Raw genomic sequence first — 25704 nt, 5'->3', positions numbered from 1 at the left:
TTTGAAAAAAAACACTCTTCTCCAATTTATTTCAAAAGAAAATGGAGCATATTTTCCACTGCATTCCAGCTGGGTGAAGACTAGACATGCAGAAGGTGCCTAATTAAAAGCACTAAATTTGGGAATAAAAAATATCAGTTGCAGGTTTTTGATAAAACGGGAACATTGCTCTACAAAAACTTTGAAATAAGGGTGAATTAACTGTCCTGTTGAATACAACAGTAAATAGTCGGTGGCTTCTCTTCATCGTTTTAAGGCCTCTTCTGTTCCATCCCAGTCTAGCCCCTCATCAGGTGCAGGCTGGGTTTGCTGCAGATCCAGTTCTTCTCCGTTTGGCATCTCGAGGAGATGACGGCCACGTCATTCAGATACGCGCAGTATCCTCCTCCCCTCACCACAAACCTGCAAACGGGGGACGATGGGGTGAGAGCCAGTCAGTGCTAGGCAGAGGCGGAGTTGAAGGGGGAGACAGCCCAGATTTCTGAAGGGATTTCCTGCTCCTGGACCACCATTAAGCTCCTCCCTGGTGGGAAGGAAATGAATCCAGAGGGGGAAATTTAACAAAGGCTAAAATGGGAGCCATGGGGGAAAGAGGCCAGTGGTTGTGTGTCAGGATCCTGGGCAAAGGAAGGCAGGATTAGTGGCTTGAGAGCCAGGAACTGAAGTCAGTGGTTAGAACCAGTAGCAGGGTGAAGAGTCAAGATGAGGGTCAAGCCTGAATCAGAAATCAGGGTCTGTGTGGCGGTTCTAGGGATCAATTGGGAGTCAAATCCAAGTCAGAGCCAAGGTCAATACCAAGCATTCAGAGGCAGGGCAGCTGCCTGGACACTTCCTGCTATGCCCCAAGGGCTTATACAGAATCAATGAGTCAATCAGGGACTGTGAAGACAACTGTCAGTCAGATCACTTGAGGCGGGACTTCCTTTGGAGTGCAACCTCTGCAGAGGGTGGGTCACAGGGCACAGCAGGTGGTACCGTGGGGTGCTTGGTGGGCCTGGGTTCAAGTCCTACTGATCCGAAGACATGCCTGTGTGACCATGGGCAAATCTGCCTCTATTTCTCCTCTAATCTTTGGTCTTTCAAGCTCTTTGTCTCTCTCACTCTGGGGGTTCCAAGGGGACCCCGAGAGCTTCCAGTCTAAGCCACTGATCCTACAAAGGTCATCTTCTCCCCACACCCCTGTAAGCCTAGCTTTACATGCTGTGAGTAGCACCATTGGAGCCAGTGGGATTATTCACAGTGTGTGAATTAAGCATGTAAATCTTTGCAGGATCTATAGCAGGTAAGAGAAGCAAAGGCTGGGAGAACAAGATAATCCTTATCCCCATTTTACAGCTGGGCAACTGAGGCCCAGAGGGATTAAGGCTCAGATCCTCAAAGGTATTTGGGTCCCTAACTCCTGTTGAAATCAGTGGGAATGAGGGGCTGAAATACCTTTAAGCATAGGCACCAACTTTTCCCAGGGCTGGTGGGTGCTCAACCCCCCTGCCCCCATCCCCATCCCCACTCCAGCCCCGCCTCTCTCCCAAGCACACTGTGTTCCCCCTCCTCCCCGCTCCCTCCCAGTGCTTGCCTCTGTGAAACAGCTCTTTCGTGGCAACAAGCACTGGAAGCTAGGGGGAAAAGCAGGGACGTGATGTGCTTGGAGGTGGAGATGAGCTGCGGCTGAGATTTAAAGGGCTCAGAGCACCCTGGGGCTGTGGGCAGCCCAGAGCCCTTTGAATCCCGGCCATGACTGAGATTTAAAGGGCTCAGAGCTCCCCGTCACTGTAGGCAGCCCTTTGAATCCCAGCTGCGGCTCCGGCGGCTGGGCAGGGGCTGGGATTTAAAGGGCTCAGAGCTCCCCGGGGCTGTGGGAAGCCCAGAGCCCTTTGAATCCCGGTCACGGCTCTGGCAGCCGGGCTGGGGCCAGGATTTAAAGGGCTCAGGGCTCCCCTCAGTGGCAGGAGCTCTGGGCCCTTTAAATCTCTGCTGCAGCCCCACAAAGCTTGGGGTTCCCCCCAGCAGTCAGAGCCCCAGGCCCTTTAATTTGTCCCTGAGTGGCTCCCAGCCACCACTTCAGCAAGCAGCCCCTGGTTGATTTAAAGGCTCTAGGTCTCCCAGCCACAGCTGGTGCCTCAGGACCTTTAAATCTTGAGAGGCCCCGCCCCTTCCGGATGAGGCCATGCCCCCTCAGGACTCCAGCAGTACTGATAATTCCTGTAAATTACTTTCACCCCTGGATTTGCCCAAGGTCATACACAGGGAAGCTGTGGCAAAGCCTGGATTCAAACTCTGATCTTTTGAGTCAGGGACTTAACCACAAGCTCAGCTTTTCTCTTCCATGGCTGTGGTGGGGTGTCCACCTCTTACAAGGCCTGACTGGGTAAATTAGGCCAATTAACCAACAGGCTGCACCTGGGTGTGTTCTGGCCTAATTTGCTGATGAAATCCAGCAGAGGGGAGGAGCTGGGCTGGGGCTATAAAGGCGGGAAGGTGGCAACTGAAGGAGACTGCTGGAAAGTTGGCTGCAGTTGCTCCCCAGGAGAAGGGAGGTCAGTGTGGGGGCTACAGAGCCATGGTAGCCTACAGTCACTCCCTGGGAAGAGGGAGTTTAGGTTGGTTGACCCAGAAGACAACAGGAGAGGGCTCAGAGCAAAGCCACAGGGTTCAGGAGGCAGCAGACCATTGCTGAGGGGCCCTGAGTTGGAACCTGGAGAAGGTGGAGGGCCAGGGTTTCCCTATCAGCCAGAGAAGGAGTGGTACCATGGGGCAGTAAATGGGAAGACAGCTGGTGAGAAGGGACTTTGATAAATAACACCCCTCTGTGATGAAGTGGGAATGTTCTTGCTGTGTTCTGTGAATGCTGAGTGGGAATTGTTGACCTGGGAAGGTTGCAGGGGAGTTGTGCTGGGATGGCCTGCATTGGGGAAGGGAGCATACCTGAGCATATAACCTGAGAATCCAGGAGGGGGTTTGAAGGCCAAGTAACACCTCTGCCTGGGAAACTGGACAAAGGCTGGGGGAGAAGCCAGGGGGAGGTTGAGTGAGAGGCTAGAGGGAGTTTCAGTTTGGAACTGGCTGGAAAATGGAGAGGGGCACCCCAACTGGGCTTGGGTTTCCCAACGGGGCTGTGGCCTCCCTGGGGGCCCCAGATGGACCTAACTAAAGGGGGTCCTGTTCTCTGTACTGGCAAGACCTGTTTTGGACCGTGTTCCTGTCATCCAAATAAATCTCTGTTTTACTGGCTAGCTAAGAATCATGTCTGACTGCAAAGTGGGGGTGCAGGACCCAGTGGCTTCCCCAGGCCCCCGCCTGGGCAGCCTTGCTGTGGGAAGTGCACGGAGGGGCACATGCTGAATGCTCCTAGGAAAGACCCAGGAGCTGAAGCCGTGTGAGCTTCTTGCCCTGGAGACAGTCTGCTCCAAGGGAGAGGAGGCTCCCCAAAGTCCTGACTGCTTTTTCCAGAGCATTGCCTGGGGGCTTCGTGACAACTGGTGTCAGAGTGGGATGTACTTCATCCTGTAAATGGTGCTTCTTGCAATAAGTGGCTGAGGAGCAGTAAAACAAAGGGGGAATAATGAGGACCAGGCATGCTGAAGGCTCAGAGAGGGATGGTTTCAGAGGGCAATTATTCCCTGGGAGTGTGTGCCCAGTGAGAAGGACTCTTGCAGTACCAGGGTCTCCCAGGGGATTGCAGCGAGTGGTCCCAAGGGCAGAGGAGTCTGCTGCTCAACCCTGGCAGAGAGGCAGGCTGAGAGTCATGTCTGACTGCAAAGTGGGGGGTGCAGGACCCTCTGGCTTCCCCAGGATCCTGCCTGGACGGCCTTGCTTTGGGAAGCGCATGGAGAGGCATATACTGAATGCTCCAAGGAGAGACCTAGGAGGTGAAGCCATCTGAGCTTCTTGCCCTGAAGACAGTCTGCTGCAAGGGAGAGGAGGCTCCCCGAAGTCCTGACTGGCTTTGTGGGGAGCAGTTCCAGAGCATTGCCCAGGGACTCTGTGACACCCTCCAGAAGGGGAAATTGCATAGTGACCTGGCCGGAGGGCCGAGCTACAAAGAGAAGGCTGCAGTTCCTGGAACGAGAGCGGGGCCTCAGATAGAGAAAGAGACAAAGTGATGGAGCACAACCACCAGAAGGGGCACCAGCCTGGCAGAGCTAATCCCCAGCACAGCCAGGAGGTGGTGCCATCCAGTGGGGAGTAGAACCCTCGTCACAACAACAGAGTGATTTAATCTATATTACTTAATCCATGTGTAACCCCAGCCTGCTTGGAGTGGCACTCTATCCCCCTGTAGTGGTGGCGTAGCCAGCTAGCAATTGATGAGCCTGCTAAGGGAGGTGTGGCTTTTAGCTTATGCAGTAGAGCAGGCCTGCACAACGGAGCCTCACTGTGCGGCTCGTGAGGGGATTCTAAATCCCCCGCACACGGCACTCTGCGGGCAGCCCAGAGCCCTTTAAATCGCAGCCACGGTGGGGAGTCAGAGGGCTCTGGGCTGCCCACAGCGGTGGGGAGCCCAGAACCCTTTAAATCCCAGCCGCGGCCGGGAATCAGAAGGCTCTAGGCTCCCTGGGGCTGCGGGTAGCCCAGAGCACTTTAAATCCCTGCCACAGCTGGGAGTCAGAGGGCTCTGGGCTGCCTGCAGAGATTCCCAGCTGCAGCTGGGATTCAAAGGGCTCAGGGCTCCCTGTGGCTGCGGGCAGCCCAGAGCCCTTTGAATCCCGGCCTGTGCCCGCTGATTGCCCCGCTCCCCGGGACCCCTTCCCCTAACTCCCCCCCCAGGATCCCCACCCCCTATCTAAATGCTGCGCCTCCTTGTCCCCTGATTTGCCCCTCCCAAGACCCCTGCCCTTGACCCCAGCCCCTATCTAACGCCTCCCTTCTCCTTGCCCCAATGCCCCCTACTGAGACCCCCCAACTTCCCCAGGACCTCATCCCCTATCTGTCCCCTATAAAAACTCCTGGGATCTCCCTATGCCTATCCAACCTGCTGCCTTTCCCCTGAACTGCCCCTTGAAACCTCTGCCCCATCCAACCTCTCCTGTCCCTTGGACTCCCCCCCCGCAATCTCTTACCCCTTCTCCAACTCCCAGCCCCCTTACTGTCTCCACTCGACCAGCATGGTCTTGGTCTCCATGCAAGCTCCAGGACACCTTGCTTGCCATGCTCCCTGTTGGTTGCCGCCAGTTGCCGCCCCCCCGCCCCCCCACACCTGCCTTCAGATTTGAACACTTCCTCAAATTCAGGATTGCTGCAAACCAATTTGGCAGGGCTGTTACTTCATTTCTCCCAAAATCAAAGTAATCATAGATCCACTGTAACTTGCTGTAGAAGAAGTAGGATTAAAATTGGGCAGAAATGCTTATTAGGACTGGGAATGTGCATTTTCAACAGCCATTGCCTTTTTGTTTGTTTAAAGAAGGACAGTGAATTGCATTGTCAAAATTCCCCCATAGAAAGAAAGAGGCAGAACAAAAAGAATAATAAAGGCACCCTCAACTTGTCCTCATTTATGGCGATGGGACAGTCTTGTATATACACTCCAGATATCCTCCACTCACACAAGCTGGAAAATGTTCCACTTACTGCAGCTCTTGTAACTGCTAAGCAGAGTCAGGATGAGCGTACCCTGACATCTGGTGGTTGAAGTATGGGAAGTGTGTGGAAAGAATGTCTGCGAATGCGGAAATCTCAAATATTTCATAGGCACGCTCTTGCCCATCCCAGGACTGAACGAAGCTGTGGGACTGCTTTGTGACAGAAATGACTCAACCTCACGTTGGGTGGTACTTGCTAGACAAGGGACATGGTTCCAAAACCCTTGAACGAGAGAGAGGTTGCGGACAGGTATTTGTGCCTGGTGGGGCAGGCGCCTTGTGGAGCTAGGAACACCAGTTGCACCCCCCTCTCTCTCCACTGTGAATGTCTAGAGTTGGTTTTTTTATTCCCTTAAGACTCTAGATACAGGTTGCTGAGCTTGAACTCACTGTGGCTAATGGTGCACTAGCAGTGGGCTCCCCTACTATGTGCTGAGATCCACGGAAGAGCTTGAAATCACCAAAAGAGCTGAAATTACTGAGCTGGCGAGCACTTGAGTATGTGCTAACTAGTGGGGGAGCCTGAAGCTATACTGTGGAACAGAGCAGCTGGGGAGTGCGAGCAGTTTATGGGATGGCAGGAGCGACCACAGGGAACAGCTGGTGGGAGTGGATCGGCTGGCAGAGCGGGAGTAAGTAGTAGCTGTGGGGCGTGTGGAGCAGCCCACAGAGCAAGCGCAGAGCGAGCAGTTTGCAGGACAACTTGCGAGCAGTCAGTGGGGCAGCGTTGGCGAGCGGAGCAGTTTGTGAGGACGGCCGGAGGAGCAGACGATGGAGCGGCCTGGTAAGGCGGAGCAGTTCTGTGGAGAAGGCGGAAGCAGAACCCACGGAGAGGCAGGGCAGTTGGCCCGTGGAACCACGTAAGTGCCCCTTTCACCCAGCTGGGGAGGGACCTTCTACAGATAGACTCTTGAATTCTCGGCGGGTGCAATTGACCAGAAGACTTTTGGGTTGTTGGACTTTGGAGTGCATTGGACTTAAGACCCTAAGCTCGGGAAGACATTGCCAAATACTTGGGGGGGGCGTGGTTATGGTTTGGTTATACTCTTTGTGTGGTGTTCTCCAATGGGATGCCACATTCATTCTTCCTTATTAAAAAGATTTTCGTACACTCAGATCCGTGTTGCGGAGAGGGAAGTATTGCCTCCTAGAGGCCCAGGAGGGGATAACAAGCGTTAGGTATTGTAAGTGTCCCAGGTTCACTGGGTGGGGGGCTCAAGCCGGTTATGCTTGTGTTATTGAACGAACCCCTGAATACTGAACCTGGCCCTTTGTTGCTGCCAACTTCAGAGGGGCGAAGGCGTTGCATAACCATATCTGCGGAACCATCCTTTCTGTGTTTGGCACATTTCAAATTCCTGCTGAATGACCCGCCCTGGAGAGTGCTACCAGTGACCCAGGGCGTGGGGAGGCAGGTCAAAGGATGTATGTGGTGGGGGGAGAGGCCCAGGCGCTGGAACAGGGGCACTGGTGGGGAGGAAAGGGGGAAGCCCAGCGCTGGGGCAGCAGGGGGTGTGGGTTGGGGTGGGGGGAACAGCCCAGTGACTGGGGGCAGCAGGGGGGATCCAGGCTGGGACGGGGGGCAGCCAAATTTTTTTTTTTGCTTGGGGCAGCAAAAAACCTAGAGCTGGCCCTGTCAGGTTCCCCCAGCCACTGGAGCCCCGGGCCCTTTAATTTGACCCTGAGGGCTCCCAGCCACCTCTTCAGCTGGGAGCCCCCGGTTGATTTAAAATAAAATATCACCTCCCCACCCCCAACCTTCCTTTTTGGCCCACAGCTGTTTTGGTGGGGTGGCACTGGGGAAGGAGGGTTTGTTTCTGCAGGGCTGGGCGGCCCTGGGGCAGGGTGTTTCTGCAGGGCCGGGAGGTTTCGGCCCTTGGCTGGTTTCTTTGGAGTAATGTGGCCCTTGCCGCTTTACGAGTTGTGCAGGCCTGCAGTAGAGGCTCATGCATTAAGCCCCAGAGGTCCCTGGTTTGATTCCTCACTGCCGATGCCCCTGGTGTTACACAGAAGGGTAAACAATTCCACTTTTTAATATAATGCATTGTTGATCTGAGCACGTTTAGCAGCCCATTAAGCAAATTTAGCACCCGTGAACTAACATGGAGAAACTTCATAGAAAGAAAGCAGAACTCACATGTTGTTGAATTCTGTTGCATCCACCCATTTCCAGGGCTCGCTTTCTTCCCTCCGCAGGCCAATCCAGTGGTAAGTGTGTCCCTTATAGCGCATCAGGAAAGCCTTTAAAACAAAGAGTCTACGTGAATTTGGTCTGTTTAGAAGGATTTCCAGGGAGCCCACCAGCCAAGAATGTAGATCTACTAAGCTTCTCTCCGCAGTCTCCATGGAACTCTGTGTGCAGCCTTTGTGCAGAGAGTAGTTTGATAGGGAACAGAGAACAGTGTGAAAAGCCCAGAGGCTGAGCTGTGCAAAACATCTCTTTTTTCCCCCTTCATGGAAAAAATGTGAATTTGGTGACACAAACATTTCACAAATTAATCAATTTCACCAAATTGTCCATTTTGAGGGGGAAAAAAAGCTTTATACAAACAATCTCCTCTTGTGATTTTGGGGGTTTGAACACTTCGTGTCATTTCAAAATTTCTTGTATTTTTTTAAAGTCAAGAGATTTTGAAATGGGAAAAAAAGAAATGTTCAAACCCAAAAATCACAATAGGAGTTTTTTGTTAATAAAGGGCCATTTTAAAATGTTCAGTCTCTAAAGGAAACATTTTGTTTGACCCAAAATGACTTTTTTTCAACTTTTTTTATTCACTGAAAATGTTACTTTTGTGGTTTGATCTCAAATGAGGGGTGTTTTTTAATTGATTTTTCAAAGTGGCTGATACACTGAAAAAAAGTGTTTGCCGATCTCTACCCAAGATCCTCTCTACCTCCCCTTGGGAAGGTTCAGGTATAAATCAAGTCACCTTCTCGGCTCGATTCACCTTACTATGGCCAATCTGCATGGAAGTCCTGAACTGGGGAAGGAATAAGATCCTCTTTCCTCCTCCAGGAGATGACCAGGGCTGGAGCTCTGCTGGGCCATTCCTTGAAAGGAGATATTCTCCCAGAGGGATTTGAGGTCCCAGCAATTGCACGTTGACTGTAGCACCTTGGGCTTAGCCAGGGCTGGGTTCAGTGGCCAGAACTCTCATACAATGTCGCCTCCCAGTACAAGATACATCAGGGCCCCCCACTGCACTTTCCCTTCTTTTTTTTTTTTTTTTTTTTTAAAGTGTTAAAAAATACTGGAAATCAACACAAAACATTTCAATTGACCCAAAACAAATTGTGGGCCCTCCCAACTTTTCAGTTTGATGACAATTTGGAAAGTTTTCCTTTTGAGTTTGTCTCTATGGTTTACATCCTCACATCAAGGGCGCCCCCTCCTGCCTGGATACAGCATTGCAGGGGACTTCACCTCATGCCCCCAGGGGTCACTTCTTTGGCCAGCAGTAGCCTTTACTCCCCCTCAGGATATTCTGTGACTCGGCCACCTGGCCAAGTCACATCAAGCGTTAAACCCCTTCCAGGGGCAGCATGAACAAGGCCAGATAAAGATTCAAAAAAGGCTTCAAATTAACAGCCCTTCCGCCCCTCTCCCTGGTTGTATCCTGCCTGCTAACCGCTAGCCCAGGAGACCTCTCTCCTCTGCAATTTTCCCTCAGCTGAGCTCCCTGAGCCTTGGCTTCACGTCCCTTGCTGAAGAGGCAGGTTGTTACTACCCGCCAGGTGCAGAATATGATTAATTGGGTCCTTTCCCTCGCATTGCAGGTGCTGGGGACAACACCCCATCACAGATGCAAAACAATTTTTTTTTCACACTTGCCAGAGAATTAAACAAACCCCAAATATGTTATTTGCCCCAGTCCCTTACCAGGTCCTGTGGGGTTTCAATTGCAGCCAGGGAGGCACCGAGGGAAGAGCAGTTGTGCTGGCTGGATTCCCAGTTCCCTTCCGCCTCTGAGAAATAGTAACATTTCCCTCGGTACCCGACCCAGCCGTCTGGACAGCAGGGCTCAGAAAGAAGAGACTTGGGGACAGGAGATATTACCACTGAAAACAAGAAAGCGACATAAGATGAGAAATCTTTCCCTTTTCATCTCAGGGCCTGGGTCTCCATTGCCACGCGGCGTGGGAGGGAACCACCACCCAGTGGGAATGTCAGCACGTTTTGCTCTCTCTGAGCTGCCTCAGTGACTGTCCAAGGCAGAGCACCATGGGGGACTGGACCTTCTGTATCCAAGGGGAACGAGTAGAAACAATCCCCTCAGATCCAGGCCTCGCTGGGAGGTCGGGCAAGGGCTTGGGGGACAGAGGGAGTTAGAAATGAAGCCTCCCTGCCCCCTGATTTCAGGGGTGCTCTAGGAAGGGAGTGGGGACAAAGAGTCAGGACTCCTGGGTTCCATGTCCAGTTCTGAGAGGGCAATGGGGTCTAGTGATTAGAGGTGGTAGTTAGCAATCCGGACTCCTGAGTTCTATCCCAGTTCTGGGAGAGGAGTGAGGTGCAGTGGGTTAGACAAGAGGGAGACTGGGAGTCTGGACTCCTGGGTTCTATCCCCAGCTTGCTTGATGTGAATCAGTGGCAAAGTGGTGTCCCCTGTGCCTCAGTTTCCCTTTCTATAAAACAAAGGGATAATGATACTAGCCTTTATAGAGTTGTGATGGGGTCTTTTCCCATGCTGTGACAGACAGGGAAAGAGTTAACAGATGGACCAGTTACTCCTTCAGCTGAGACTAGGGCCCAGTTAGCAACAGCTGTGGTAAAAACCTGTGGCTAGAAGGCTGGCTGTGGAGAGGTTTCTGCTGGGAGCCGGACTTCCAGAGGGAAAAGACAGGAGGACACAGAATGCAGAGAGGTGGAGGTAAGAAGGCGCAAGGGCTTTAGCTGCTTAAACACAGGGTCCCTGGTCTGAAACCCAGAAAGGGTTTGCATGGTCCCCCCACCACTCCCAGAAATGGGGGTGGTCTAGGAAAACCTCCCTGAGAAGGATGGAACAAAAGATTGATGACCTGATAGAGGGTGATGGACCTTTATGGGCCATGGGACTCAGAAGAGGTGAGATTACAAATGACTTGAAGTTGTGAGAAGAGCCCAGCAGTGAGTCCCAGAGGGAGGCTTAGAGGGCCTGGCCATTAGCCTTTGTGGGGTGGAGGTGGTTTTGCACTTTTCAGCCTGGACTGGGGTGACCTGGCTGACCACAGAAGCTGCAGACCGTTGCAGAACCAGGTGTTATATGAATAATAAACAGATTTATGAACTACACAAGGATAGATTTTAAGTGATCGTAAGTAGTGAGCACACAGATCAAAGCTAACACTGATGAACCCCTGCAATGCCCCATCCTGGCATAAGGAGGTGCTGTGGCAGTGAGCTGTAGGGATAAAAATGCCTAGAACAGGTGCTGATTGAAGCCAGATATTTTCAAACCCATCCTGTTGTGGCAATTACAACTGGCCAGAATGTTCCTTTAAGTTACCAGGGTTGATCTCTAGGGCATAGGGAGGGGAATGAGAAGCCGCAGACACTGATTTTTTTCCTGCACAGGTAGCCAGAGACTTATCTGTGTGAGGAAATACAAACAGGGCAGCGGGGGGAAGCGAGGCCCTAAAACAAAACTGCAGCATGAACGAGCCATTTGCTAATCTTCCCCTGCTCAGACAAGTCACTTTTTACACTTTCCACATGTTCCGCTACACTGTAGGGTGTATGGAGCGGGGGCTTTGTCATACAGCGCTGAATTCATAGAGAACAGCCCTATAGAGCTCACAGTCCAGACTGAGAAAGGCTGAGGGAAAAGAAGGCTCATTCACCCCATTTTACAGATATGGACCTATAGCACAGGGAGATGAAATGACTTGCCCAGGGTTGCACAGACAGCCTGTGGCAGAGGCACCATTTGAACCCAGATCTCCTGAGTTCCACCCCAGTGCCTTTCCTCTAAGGCCAGCCTCCTGCTGTACAGGTCACAGTTGTGTGTCCCGGGGCTTTTGACACTGGGGAGGCATAGAAGGTGCTGTTTGGAGATGGTGGAATAGGCACCTCTTTGTTATCAGAATTATATTAGAGCCTAGAGTCTCCAGCATGGATCGGGCCCCCATGGTGCCGGGCGTGGACTGTGTGATACCCCCTGCTACCCTCCCCAGTCCCGACCTTCAGCAGCCCTCCTCCCTCATCCCCACCATCCTTAAGGGGTGATAGGGTGTTTCTGCCTCATTCCTCCCCCTTGGGTCAGCCACCCAGCTGCTGGTAGCTCACGGAGCTGCATAGAGAACCTGCCTTCAAGGGGCACTAGTGGTTGCTACAGCATTATGGGGTGGCTGATGAGCTGCTCAACTGGGGGCCGTTTGACCCTGAAGCCCTCCATACCTCCCCTCCCCCCCTGCCCCCAGCATTGCATGGTGCAGGAGCCATAGATCGGGGACTGTGACCATGACAGCTCCAGGGGGAAAGGGTAGACACAGAAACCCAGGCATGCAGGGCTGGCAACTCACCTGCCAGAGCTACTATCAGAATGAGGATGAGGATGGTCACGATACCGATCAAGCATGTGACTCCAACTATGGATTTACGGGCTGAGAGCTTTATGCAAACAGTGTCGGGGGCATAATCTGAAAGAGAAAAGGTGATTAGCGCTCCCACTGGAGAAGCAGCTGAGCTGCCCTAGGAATGGGTCATTGGCAAGATTTCAGCCCAGACCTTTCTTAGGGCTTGTCTACACTGCCAAGTTGTCATCAAAACTTTTGTCTTTCCCATGTGCTTAAAAAAACCCTCCCCCGAAAGACAAAAGTTTTGCTGTGGCAAGTGGCAGTGTGAATGTGACTTTGTTGGCAGGAGCGCTCTCCTGCCGACAAAGCCAACGCCACTCGCAGGGTGGTAGTATTTTGTCAGAAAAAGTGCTGACAAAGAGCACTTACACACGCCGACTTTTAGCGATAAGGCTGTGCTGACACAGCCCGTCGCTGAGAGCTGTGTGGTGTAGACAAGCTCTTACTTGAACTAAAGAACCCAGCTTCCTCAGTTCAGAAGCTGCCGCAGACTCATGTCCATACCATGTTTAGCATGGCCATGTGTTTAGCATGGCCATGCTTAGGGACTGGAGTACTACCTGCAATATCACGCTACTCCAGGTGGCATCATGCTAACTTCTGTGAAACCAGCCATAGATAGCAAATACACTAATTTCTAGCTTCACGTCATGAGTAGGATTTGAACCTGGGCGTCTAAAGGCATGAGTTGCTGCAGCTTGAGCTAAAGGGGCACATCCTCTAATGTAGGAAGCAGTAGCAGACTCATAAATTTTGTACAAGATCCAACCTCTATAGACCTCACAGCATGTTAACTAGGTTACAACAGGGGCACCCAACCTTTTCAGCCTGACGCTGAACATATTTCAAAAGGTCGTCCTTTGCCATGCTCTCCCATAGACTCAGGCAAAGACAGTCACGCTTTGTAGGGAAGCAGCAAGATAGCTCCAATCCCTGCCATTGCAATGCAGCAAGCAGCCAGAGGGGGCGCTGCAGGCCAAAAGGGAAAGCATCTACTTAATGCTTGTGACACCAGAATTGCTCTAGATGTCTAAGATGCTTGGCTAGTGCGTCTTTCTCACATGCTCCTGGTGTAACTGATTATCAGATCGGGGATCAAGAAGGAATCTGCCCCCAGGTCAGACTGGCAGGAGCCTTGGGGGTTAGGTCTTGCCCTCCTGTGTAGCATGGGACATGGGGTTGCCTGCTGGGACATTTAGACACGTTTCACAAAGTCCTTGAACAATACCATCAACGGTGCCACCGCGAGATCTTCCGAATCAAGTGGGCTGACCAACACACCAACAACACCTGCGTCTGACGAAGTGGGTATTCACCCACGAAAGCTCACGCTCCAAAACGTCTGTTAGTCTATAAGGTGCCACAGGATTCTCTGCTGCTTTTACAGATCCAGACTAACACGGCTACCCCTCTGATATTTGACACCAACAACAGTGTTCTGTACCAAGCCAAAACCTACAGTATTGAAGCTACAACCATCCGCCACCAACTCCATTGGGCTGGTCATGTTCTTTGAATGCCAGAACACCGATTCCTGAAGCAGGTCACATTCTCACAGCTGAGCCATGGCCAATGGTCGAGGCTTGGACAAAAAAAGCCCAATTCAAAGACTCCCTCCAAGCCAATGTGAAGAAGTACAATATTGACATAAACTCTTGGGAAACCCAAGCCTTCGATCAAGCAAAATGAAAAAGGACTTTGTGCCAAGGATGCCAGTATTTCAAGATCCAGTGACCAAGCCTTCAGAGGCATAGGACAGGGTAAGACTTTAGGCAGGCAATACACGCTTATGCTTTTAGAGCCAGAGATACTGGGTTCAATTCCCCAAGCAGGGACCTCGTTACAAGTAGATGTGGAATTGAAGTGCTTCTGCTGCCTAATTCATAGCGTCTAAAACCAGAAGGACCCCCTCTGACCATTTAGTTTGGCCTAAACAAACCACAGAATTCCACCCACTGAGCTCATAATGTCTCTTCGAGTTGGAGCAGAGATGTTGGAGAGAAACCCAGCTTGACTTAGACTCCAAGCAATGAATAATCCACCATGTCTTCAGACAAGATGTTCCAAAGGCGGATCACCCTCATCGTTAAAACTTCGCACCTTATTTCTAGTCTGTATTTGTCTTGCTTCAGCCTCCAGCCATTCAATCTTGTTCTGCCTTAATTTTGTTAGCCTGAAGAGCCCTCTTCTCTCAGAAATCTTCTCCCAGCGTAGATGCTTATAGAACACGATCAAGCCAACTCTTAACTTTCCCTCTGTTAAGCTAAACAGACTGAGATTCTTCAGGCAGGTTTTCCAGACCTCGAATCAGTCTTGTAACACTTTTCTGAACCCCCTCCAATTTGCCAACATCCTTCATGAAGTGTGGACATCGGAAGTGGAGACGGTATCCAGTAATGGTCTCACCAGCACTGTATACACAGATGACACCACCTCTGTTTTGTTTCCCACCCTTCCCCGGGTATTCGGCCCCAAATTTCCAGAAGGTTGAAAGATTGCATGAACCAAAAAACAAGGCATGTTTCTGTGTTACACCCACAGAAATCCCCATTCGCAAGAACCAGTCGGGCAACCACATCCCCCAGTTACTCAACTGGCCCCAACCACTGTTCAATTCCATGCACACATGTGAGGTTGTGCGTGTGCACAACCTTTGCCATGACAGGTTTTTGGGGGATGTGCCAGCTAAATTTTAAAGCTTACAGAACTTGGCCCTCGTCTTTTCCCACTTCACACCCTTCCCGGGAGGTGATCGCCTGTGGCTTTAAGTATCCTTTCTGTGCCATCTATCTCCCTCCATCTGACCTCACACCTCGTCCTGCTCTCAGCAGCATTACAGTAACGGTGACTGGTTACACATAAATTGGGTGCTGGTGCAGAAGACTCCACTGAGGTAACCTAGGCTCAGCTCCATGGCGGAATTTAGGCTGCTTCTTCCATGGATCTGAGCCCAAATACCTTTTGTCCTCCTCCTCCCTCTTTGGAAAGTCTCGTTCTCTCTGTGACTCAGTGACACTCCCCAACTTTTCCCCAGGGCATTTATACTCAATTGTTACCTGACTTTGCTCCTTTCTCTGCATCTCCTTGGACTTTAAGCAGCTTCGCCGGTTCAGCTTTCTCCTTCTGTGTGCCTTTGCCCATCTAATCCTAGGAGCTCTGGGATCCAGTTGTCCTGCACTGTAATATAACCAAGAGTTTTTACAAGCTGTGACTTTTGCAAAACTGTTTGTTTTAGTAGCACCTCATCTGCCCAACTCACTCCTACCCCATTTGCCCCTTTCAACAATCAGTTGCATCCTGTCGGACCACTAGATTTTGAGCGCTCTGGGGCAAGAACTATCTCAGGGTTGACCAACCCAAGCCTGAGAAGGAGCCAGAATTGACCAATGTACATTGCCAAAGAGCCACAGTAATATGCCAGCAGCCCCCACATCAGCTCCCACCTCCTGCCCCCAGTGTCTCCTGCTTGCTGGCAGCCCCGCCAATCAGCGCCTCCCCTTCCCTCCCCATGCCTCCTGCCCACCGCAATCAGCTGTTTCACTGTGTGCAGGAGGCTCTGGGAGAGAAGGAGGAGGAGCGAGGGCATGGCAGGCTGAGGGGAAGGGGCAGAAGCTTTGGGGGAAGGTGGAGTGGAGACAGGACCTGGGGCAGAGCCGGGGGTTGAGCAATGAGCACCCCCGGCATATTGAAAAGTTTGCGCCTGTAGCTTCAGCCCCGGAGTTGGTTCCTATACAAGGAACCACATATTAACTTCTGAAGAGCCTCATGCAGCTCTGGGGCCAGAAGTTGGCCACCCCTGGACTATCTGCTTCATTACTGGTATGTACAGCACCTCGCGCAATAGGCCCTGACCCTTGATTGGGCTTCCTGGATCCTGCCATAAGATAAACCAATAATGATGTGATGTCAGGGCTAACGAGCTTCATGGGGATCTTTTGTCATTCATCCTCTGGTTCATTAACACATCACTCAGAACAATGGGTAGATTAATAATAAACCTTCTTTTCTCCCACCCGTTGTCTATTTAGATTGTAAGCTCTCTGGGGCAGGGCCTGTCTCTCCCTGTGTATCTGTGCAGCCCCCAGCACAGTGGGGTCTTGATCTCAGCTGGGGCAGGGACTGTCTCTCACTGTGTGTCTGTGCAGCGCCTGGCACAACAGGGCCCTGATCTCAGCTGGGGCAGGGCCTGTCTCTCACTGTGTCTGGCCAGTGCCTGGCACAACAGGGCCCTGATCTCAGCTGGGGCAGGGCCTGTCTCTCGCTGTGTGTCTGTGCAGCACCCAGCACAACAGGGCCCTGATCTCAGCTGGGCAGGGACTGTCTCTCGCTGTGTGTCTGTGCAGCGCCCGGCACAACAGGGCCCTGATCTCAGCTGGGCAGGGACTGTCTCTCGCTGTGTATCTGTGCAGTGCCCGGCACAACGGGGCCCTGATCTCAGCTGAGGCAGGGATTGTCTCTCGCTTTCGGTCTGTGCAGCGCCCGGCACAACAGAGCCCTGATCTCAGCTGGGGCAGGGATTGTCTCTCGCTTTGGGTCTGTGCAGCACCAGTTAGAAGTGGAGAAACTGAGGCCTGGAGCCTGAAGTGACTCACCCAGCAGACCACTGGAATAAAGGGCAGTACGCACTAGGCCACACTGCGTCTGCAGCTGCAAATTGCTAGCTTTAGGGCCAGTCTCCTCTGAAAAAGCCAGAGGCTTTAACCACCAGTGTCGGATGCAGAGCAGACAGTACGGTTTTAGGTAAGTTTATAAGCACTTCTTCTGCTGCACCTTGGTAGTTAAACTGTAATCCAGGAGCAGCTGCTTCCAATGTCAACAACACCCACACACGCTTTTGACTGGAAAAAAGGCTTTTGTTGGATAGTGATCTCCCTGGCACCACAGAAATGAAAGCCACTAAACAATGCTCCAAGCTTCTATTACGCTTACCTTCCTGGTTGGCACAATGTAGCACACCAAAGCATTTTCAAAGGGACTCACCCACAAGGGCGTCCAAGAACCTACATGAAATGCCCCCCCTTTTTCTAAAGAGCTCAGCAGCAGCCCCCCATGCTGTGCTAGGAAGGGAGGCAAACCTCAATTCACTCCCGAGGTCCTGAGAAGTCCGGAGGGGGAGAAAGAGACAGAAGTGAGGGGGAAGCACAAAACAAGGGACTGGGTGGAAGGGCCAGGGGGAAGCCCCAGGCACCAGGGGAAGGAGCTGTGGGGGACAGCCAGGCACATGGGAACTTGGAGACCGCAAAGCAGAGGCCCTAACTGGGAGGCTGCAGGGGAAATGGGAGCTGGGGAAAGGGCATAGAAGGCAGAGCAAAGCACTGGATGGGTGAGGGAGACAGCAAGGCAGAAGATCTAATGGGGGGCAGCAGCCCATCGAACCTAGCCGCCAAGGAAGAGGATGTAGAAAACCATGATGCAGCAAACCTATATCATGCAAATTACAGAGAGAAACTCCCCTGACCGTGGGTGGAGTGGATGTAAGTCAAGGGAGCGTAGCCAAGGGCCTGTCTGCATTAGAGAGATACGGGACTGGTCTATCCTTTAGCCCATACCCTCGTATCCGCATTACAATTTGCATCGGTCAGCATTTTACTTAGGGTGACCAGATGTCCCGATTTTATAGGGACAGTCCCAATATTCAAGGCTTTTTCTTATACAGGCTCCTTTTACCCTGCACCCCTTGTCCTGATTTTTCACATTTGCTGTCTGGTCACCCTAGTTTTACTGCACATCCACCCATCTAAGATCCCCCAGGTACAAGCAGAGGGAAGCATCTGGTGCTGTCGTGGTCACATCATCAGGGCAAACGGCCCTTGCCCTTCCCACGCTGCTGTCCCATGGCACCCAGGCCAAGGCAGAGCGGGCCTGTAAAATTACCCAGCATGCAGCATGCCCAGGAATTCTGGGAGTCGGGCAGTGCACCATGACAGTAAGTGGTACTTTACCACTGGGGTTGCACCCACAGCATAGGCAGTCCCATAGCAATCAGAGCATTTGGGCTGCCTCTGTCAGTGATGTTACGCTGATGGATTCCTCTATAAAGGCAGGGTCTGTGGGTAAGGCTGGTGGGGGGACGAGGGGTTGATCTAGTAAAGGCTTTTGTCTACACCTGGGAATCTGCCCAGATTGCAGTCACTAGTGTCACTGTATCAATCCAAACCCTAAATGCAGACAGAGTGACACACTATAAGCCACAGTTTATGTCCATGCATCTAAAAATACCAGTTTGGAGCAAAAAGAAGCTTTCCTGGGACAACTCAGGAGCTTAGCACCCAGCACCTCAAGCAGTAACGGCCGCCCTGCACCCACTCTACGCTGATGGAAATGACTGCACGAGGTGCAGGGCAACATAAATCGGATGCGTGTCAGTTTCTTAGCGAGACCATTGTGGATAGAACCGGGGATCACCAGAGCTCAAAAGCACAAGCTGCTGTGGCTCAAGTGAAAGCTCTGTAGCTAGACTCACATCCCCTCGATCAGCACAAAGGGGCACGTGTAACACACACTGACTAGTGGGTTACACAAATATAGCCTTAAACCGTTTTCACATCCCCTCCAAATTCAGCTTGCGATCCCCGGCCCCGAGGAGGCGCCAGTAACTTGTACTCCCCAGGGCCACCTTTCCAAATCCCTCAGCAATGAGAAACAGGTGTGTGTGCTCTGTTTTGCATTTGCTGTTTTATCATCTGGTTTTAGTTCCTCTCCCAAAGGGGATGTGGGGGAAGGAAATCCCTGACTTTTGCTTAAGCCAGCAGCAACTCAGATCTCTCTTTCTTCCTGCTCTGCGACCCGGGGCTGAACTTCAGAGCAAGGCAGGGGCACTTTCCCCACTTTGGTGATTTCAAATACAAGAACATACAAACTAATCCCGAGTGGAATCAAGAAGCCCACTCTCATTTCCTCCCTCCTTTCTCACTCCCAAGCACTGGTTTTGAATGTATCAGCTCTGGATCCTGTCCCTGTTGCGGGGGCAGCCTCAGAAAGAAAAAGGGTTGGGAAGCCAGTCATAGGAGATAGGGGGTATTCTCCCCCTCACCCAGGGGGACAATCCCCCCACTAGCCCATAAAGGGTGAGCTGCTTCTGGAGTTGCCATCCTGTTGTTCATTTCCTGGAATATCCTGTTGGGAACAGCTGGCCTTTGAAGCGAGGGGAGGGGACAAAGTGAAGCAAACACAGGTGATTTCTCAGAAAGGGCCCAGTGAGAAGAAAATGAAATCAACCAGCTAATTTCGTGGGAGGTGCCAGAAGAGGAGACAGCCAAAGCACGTGGGCTATGTCAGATGCATCTGACAAAGTGGTTTCTAGCCCACGAAAGCTTATGCCCAAATAAATTTGTTAGTCTCCAAGGTGCCACAGGACTCCTCATTGTTTTACTGATACAGACTAACAGGGCTACCCCTCTGAAACCAGGAGGAGAGAGGGTTGCCATCTTTCTATTTTCTCTGGCTGGGGGTGCGTGCTCTGGGGTGGGGCCAGAAATGAGGGGTTCAGGGTGTGGGAGGGGGCTCTGGGCTGCGGGAGGGAGTGAGGGATCTGGCTAGGGGTGCAGGTCTGGTGTGGGGCCAGGAATGAGGGGTTTGGGGTGCAGGAGGGGGATCCAGGCTGGGACAGGTGAGGGGTCTGGCTGGGGGTGCAGGCTCTGGGGTCGGGCTGGGGTTTGGGGTGCAGGAGATGGCTCAGGACGGGGGATTGGGGTGCGGGGTGTCACAAGTCTGGTGATATTTAAAAAGTTGGGGATTTTTTCTTAATTTTAGCTATTAGGACAATATAAATGTCAAACAACAACAATAATTGTTCTACGCAATAATTCTCTACACAAAAGAATAAATGGACATAAATCTGCCATCAGGAATCATAACATTCAAAAACCAGTCGGAGAACACTTCAATCTACCTGGTCACTCACTAACAGACCTAAAAGTGACAATTCTTCAACAAAAAAACTCCTCACTTAACGTTGTAGTTCTGTTCCTGAAAAATGCAACTTTAAGTGAAACGACGTTAAACAAATCCAATTTTCCCATAAGATGTAGTGTAAATATGGGGGTTTAGGTTCCAAGGAAAATTTTGGAGGGCAGACAAAAGGCATTATATACTGTACTGTGGTGGGGAGGTGACCCTTGCTTGCCCCTGGGGCTGGGGGTGCAGGGTCTGGGAGGGAGTTGGGGTGGGGGAGGGCACTCGGGGTGGAGGTGCGGGTTCTAGGAGGGAGTTAGGGTGCGGGAGAGCACTCAGGGTGGGGGTGCGGGGTCTGGGAGGGAGTTGGGGTGTGGGATGGCGCTCAGGGTGGGGTGCGGGGTCTGGGAGGAAGTTGGGGTGCAGGAGGGCACTCAGGCTGGGGATGCGGGGTCTGGGAGGGAGTTGGGGTGTGGGATGATGCTCAGGGTGGGGGTTCAGGGTCTGGGAGGGAGTTAGGGTGCAGGAGGGCGCTCAGGCTGGGGGTGCAGGGTCTGGGAGGGAGTTGGGGTGCAGGATGGCACTCAGGGTGGGGTGCGGGGTCTGGAAGGGAGTTAGGGTGGGAGAGAGCACTCAGGGTGGGGTGCGGGGTCTGGAAGGGAGTTAGGGTGCAGGAGGGCACTCAGGGTGGGTTGCGGGGTCTGGAAGGGAGTTAGGGTGTGAGAGGGCACTCAGGGTGGGGTGCGGGGTCTGGAAAGGAGTTAGGGTGCGGGAGGGCGCTCAGGGTAGGGGTGCAGGATGGCGGTCAGGGTGGGGTGTGGGGTCTGGGAGGGAGTTAGGGTGCGGAAGGGTGCTCAGGGTGGGGTGTGGGGTCTGGGAGGGAGTTAGAGTGTGAGAGGGCGCTCAGGGTGGGGTGTTGGGTCTAGGAGGGAGTTAGGGTGCGAGAGGGCACTCAGGGTGGGGTGCAGGGTCTGGAAGGGAGTTAGGGTGCGAGAGGGCGCTCAAGGTGGGGGGTGCGAGGTCTGGGAGGGAGTTAGGGTGCGAGAGGGTGCTCAGGGTGGGGTGCGGGGTCTGGAAGGGAGTTAGGGTGCGAGAGGGTGCTCAAGGTGGGGGATGCGAGGTCTGGGAGGGAGTTAGGGTGCGGGAGGGTGCTCAGGGTGGGGTGTGGGGTCTGGGAGGGAGTTAGGGTGCGAGAGGGCACTCAGGGTGGGGTGCAGGGTCTGGAAGGGAGTTAGGGTGCAAGAGGGCGCTCAAGGTGGGGAGTGCGAGGTCTGGGAGGGAGTTAGGGTGCGAGAGGGTGCTCAGGGTGGGGTGCGGGGTCTGGAAGGGAGTTAGGGTGCGAGAGGGTGCTCAAAGTGGGGTGTGGGGTCTGGAAGGGAGTCAGGGTGCGAGAGGGCGCTCAGGGTGGGGGGTGCAAGGTCTGGGAGGGAGTTAGGGTGCGGGAGGGCGTTCGGGGTGGGGTGCGGGGTCTGGGAGGGAGTTAGGGTGCGAGAGGGCGCTCAGGGTGGGGGTGCAGGATCTGGGAGGGAGTTAGGGTGCAGGAGGGCCCTCAGGGTGGGGTGCGGGGTCTGAGAGGGAGTTAGGGTGCGAGAGGGCGCTCAGGGTGGGGGTGCAGGATGGCACTCAGGGTGGGGGTTCAGGGTCTGGGAGGGAGTTAGGGTGCAGGAAGGCGCTCAAGGTTGGGGGTGCGGGGTCTGGAAGGGAGTTAGGGTGCAGGAGGGCCTCAGGTGGGGTGCGGAGTCTGGAAGGGAGTTAGGGTGTGAGAGGGCCCTCAAGGTGGGGTGCGGGGTCTGGGAGGGAGTTAGGGTGCGAGAGGGCGCTCAGGGTGGGGGTGCAGGATGGCACTCAGGGTGGGGGTTCAGGGTCTGGGAGGGAGTTAGGGTGTGAGAGGGCGCTCAAGGTGGGGGGTGCGAGGTCTGGGAGGGAGTTAGGGTGCAGGAAGGCGCTCAAGGTTGGGGGTGCGGGGTCTGGAAGGGAGTTAGGGTGCAGGAGGGCCCTCAGGGTGGGGTGCGGGGTCTGGAAGGGAGTTAGGGTGTGAGAGGGCCCTCAGGGTGGAGTGCGGGGTCTGGGAGGGAGTTAGGGTGCAGGAAGATGGAAACATAAACTGGAGCAGAATCTAATGGCTCCCTCCCCTCTAGCCCCCCTCCCCAGCTGGCCCTCCATCCGTAGCGGGGAGAGGCTCCACACAGCCCTTCCCCCCTCTGAACTGGGTTAGAGCCCCCAATCTTACTGCTGCCCCAACCCCTAGCTTACAGTGGAAGATAAAACCCCCCACCCAGCCCCAGTCCTCTCCTTACATTCCTTGCTGCTGCTGATCGAGCAATCGGCGACAGGAGAGGAGCATTTCCGTGTAGTGACTTGTTTTTCTGGCAGTTTGACCCACCCCAGAGCAATCAGCACCGGTTTCCTCTGTGTGCAGAAAGAGAAACCAACAGAGCAGAGTCATTGTAAAAAGAACAAGAGTCCTTGTGGCACCTTAGAGACTAACAAATTTATTTCTGCACGAGCTTTTGTGAGCTACAGCTCACTTCTTCAGATGCATAGACTGGAACACACAGACAGGAGATATTTATACATACAGGGAAAGGTGGAAGTACGCATACCAACTGGAAGAGTCTAATCAAGTGAGATGAGCTATGGTCAGCAAGAGAAAATAACCATTGAAGTGATAATTAAGATGACCCACAGAAGGTGTGAGGAGAACTTAACATAGGGAAATAGATTCAATTAGTGTAATAACCCAACCATTCCCAGTCTTTGTTTAAACCTAAGTTAATTGTATCCAATTTGCCTATTAATTCGAGTTCAGCAGTCTCTTTTTGTGTGACTCCTGTCATTGTCAAGTATCAGAGGGGTAGCCGTGTTAGTCTGGATCTGTAAAAGCAGCAAAGAGTCCCGTGGCACCTTATAGACTAAGGGTATGGCTACACGTGGAAGTGTGAGTGTGGTCGGAGCGGCAGCGCTGGGAGAGAGCTCTCTCAGCGCTGCACGTAAACCACATCCTCTACGGGTGTAGCGTGCAGCACTGGGAGCCGCGCTCGCAGCACTGTCGCCCTGATTACACTGATGCTTTACAGCGCTGCATCTTGCAGCGCTCAGGGGGGTGTTTTTTCACACCCCTGAGCGGAAAGTTGCAGCACTGTAAAGTGTGAGTGTAGCCATACCCAAACAGACGTCTTGGAGCATGAGCTTCCGTGGGTGAATACCCACTTCGTCCTATCATTGTGTGACTCCTGGCCTGATTAACAGGGGGCTGCTGAGAGCCACTGAACCAAACTGTAACCCCTGCATAGGATGGAAACCATTTCAAGCCAGGGGGTGCTGCAGCACCCCTAGTTCCAGCACCTCTGCTGGCTAAAGAACAGCGCCAGCCACTAGCTGTCGTGTTTGTGAACCCCCTTCTCACCCCTTCACATTTCACACCCCAGGAGGCTATTTCTCTCCGCTTGTTTTCTTGACGTGTGTGCCTGTCCCCAGTTCTGCACCCACAAACTATCAAGATTTCTAAGCTGATCTTAGGGGGTTCTTTGCGGGGGGCACTCATGAGTTTGGGACTGGCAGTACTGGAAAGATCATGGCATTTCTGAAGGCAAGAAAGAAGGGGATGGTTTTTGGGGGGAGGAAGAGGAGAACAGGGAGGATCAAAGGCACGAAGAAGAAACAAGCTACAAGGTTTCACTGCAGTGAACTCAAGCTATCTACACTTGGGTGAGTGACCTCCTGGCGAGTGAGCCAAGCTGGAGTTGGAAGTCACACTGTGAATTAACCCTCGCCCTGCACAGAGCGGTTGTGTGAGTGGCCGCCGAGTTGTGCCAGCACAAAAAGTGCCACCACACTGGAGCGAAGGGGCTTTAGGTGTGGACAGGACTTGAGTTAAGGGCAGCGCTTGGGATATAACAGGAGTTAACTCAGCTGGAGCACCTAGAAGAGGGGAACAAACTTTCCCACTCAAACTAATCCCATTTATTGGGGGCCCGGAAACAAAGGAGCAGATACACAGCATCCTTCACTCTCATTGAGAGTGAAGCAGAGTCTTTGCCTATGAGACAGTTCCTGGCCAATGGGAGCTGCTGAGCCAGCGCTGGGAGCAGGGGCAGTGCGCAGAGCCCCCGGGGCCATCCCTCCACTAGGAGCCAGGGGGAGATGCCAGCAGCTTCCCAGGAGTTGCGTGGAGCCGGGTAGGAAGTCTGCCTGCCCCACCAACCAGACTTTTAATGGCCCGGTCGGCAGTGCTTACTGGAGCCGCCAGGGTCCCTTTTTGACCGGGCATTCCAGTCCAAAACCGGACATCTGGCGACCCTAAGATGTCTGTAGCATAGACCTGGCTCAGCCACTCCTGTCTGGAATTTGGGCAGGGCTCTGTTCCTTCCAACAGTTTGTGGTCACGGACTCCATCTGTTGTGAGGATCTGTCTCAGCGTTGCACATTATTATTAATCATTTTGAATTATTACATTGCCTGGGAGTGCCAGTCACGGAGCAGGACCCCCTCATGCAGAGACAACCGGTGCCTGTGGATAGCGGGGAGAGGGGGCTGAGTGAGGGCAGTCGGCTTCAGCAGCGTTACTGAGCACGCTCAGTCCATGTGAGCATGCTCACTACAAGCCAAGCAGCTAATATGGGGGGGCACATGACTCCGCATGCTCCCCCCCCCACGCATTGCCTCTGCCATTGTGCTAGGTGCTGCACAAATATAGAACAAAAAGAGCTTGCCCAAAAGAACTCATTGCCTAAGGGCATGTCTATGCTACAAAATTAAGTTGACCTAGCTTAGGTCAGCATACAGCCGCTGCAGTAATTGTATCGCTGGTGTGTGTCTACTTTGCTCCTTGTGTCGGCGGTGAGCGTCCTCACACAGGCGCACTTGTGTCGATTGTGCTGTCAGTGTGTGGGGCATTGCGAGAAGGCTGCTGGAGGCCAGTAACAATCCACGTAAGCAACACAGTATCTACACTGGCACGGCGTTGACCTAACTACATCAGCCTTGACTCTATGCTGCTCATGGTGGATTTAGAGTTAGTGGGGTCCCCCAGCCCTGTGCTGAGCTTCATTTGGGGGGGGCCTTCTTGAGACCCAGCCAAGAAAAAGAACCTTCTCTTTTATCTCCCCCGCTCCCATTTTTCATTCTTTTTTTCTTCATCCTCCTCCTATAATAGAAAGTAAGTGAAAATAAAGTGAGGCATCTTCATTGTTTTTGTAGTCTAGCTTATTTTTCCACAGACCACTTGAAAATTGTTGAGGGTCTTGGCAGACCACTTAATGGTCTTTCCAAATATTCTTTGTACCATTAGCTAACTACTGTAAAGCGCTTTGGATAAGAGGGCTTTATTTAAAAAATGTTGGGGTGCAGGGTCTGGCCACGACTTAGGGTGTGGGAGGGGGCTCAGGGCTGGGGCAGGAGGTTGGGATGTGGAGCACTTACCTGGGGCAGCTCCTGTTTGGTACAAGGGTTGCAGGTGGGGATGTGGAGGGGGGTGCAGGAGTCAGGGAGGGCAGAGGGCTGGGTGTGTGTGAGGGGGCAGAGGCTGTGAGGGGTTGCAGGAGTCAGGGAGGGAGGGGGCTGAGGGTAGGGGGTGTGGGGCGGTTGCAGGAGTCAGGGAGGGCAGGTGGCTGGAAGTGTGTGAGGGGGGTTGCAGGAGTCAGGGAGGGCAGTGGGGGGGATGGGTGGGGGTGCAGGAATC

The 25704-nt window shown here is 52.9% G+C and overlaps 1 protein-coding gene across 2 annotated transcripts; it reads right to left on the bottom strand.

The window, feature by feature from the left end:
* On the bottom strand, positions 1-22434 carry LOC116829202 (C-type lectin domain family 2 member B-like). 2 transcript variants are annotated; one of them, XM_032787911.2, is made up of 6 exons: positions 22322-22434; positions 15188-15308; positions 12078-12194; positions 9460-9638; positions 7717-7820; positions 1-402 (listed from the first exon to the last, which is right to left on the bottom strand). In XM_032787911.2, the coding sequence occupies exons 2-6, from the start codon at positions 15270-15272 to the stop codon at positions 279-281; spliced, it is 609 nt and encodes a 202-aa protein (XP_032643802.1). In that variant the 5' UTR covers positions 15273-15308; positions 22322-22434; the 3' UTR covers positions 1-278. The 2 variants fall into 2 exon arrangements, with proteins under 2 accessions (XP_032643802.1, XP_032643803.1); XM_032787912.2 differs by lacking the exon at positions 22322-22434 and adding an exon at positions 17061-17467.
* Between the last annotated feature and the right edge of the window lie 3270 nt (positions 22435-25704).

The sequence above is a fragment of the Chelonoidis abingdonii genome, chromosome 12 (assembly GCF_003597395.2).
Source record: "Chelonoidis abingdonii isolate Lonesome George chromosome 12, CheloAbing_2.0, whole genome shotgun sequence".
In the NCBI taxonomy this organism is placed as follows: domain Eukaryota; kingdom Metazoa; phylum Chordata; order Testudines; family Testudinidae; genus Chelonoidis; species Chelonoidis abingdonii.
Note: the sequence above shows the minus strand (reverse complement) of the source record. Positions and strands in the feature narration are given on the sequence as shown.

Excerpts from the sequence above, each read along its gene's own strand:
- LOC116829202 (XM_032787911.2), bottom strand. The coding sequence starts at position 15,272 with ATGGGCAAAGGCACACAGAAGGAGAAAGCTGAACCGGCGAAGCTGCTT. Across the intron at positions 7,821-9,459 it reads TTGAAACCCCACAGGACCTG|GCTTTCCTGATGCGCTATAA; the intron begins GTAAGGGACTGG and ends TTTGTTTTAAAG. Across the intron at positions 403-7,716 it reads GCAACAGAATTCAACAACAT|GTTTGTGGTGAGGGGAGGAG; the intron begins GTGAGTTCTGCT and ends CCCCGTTTGCAG.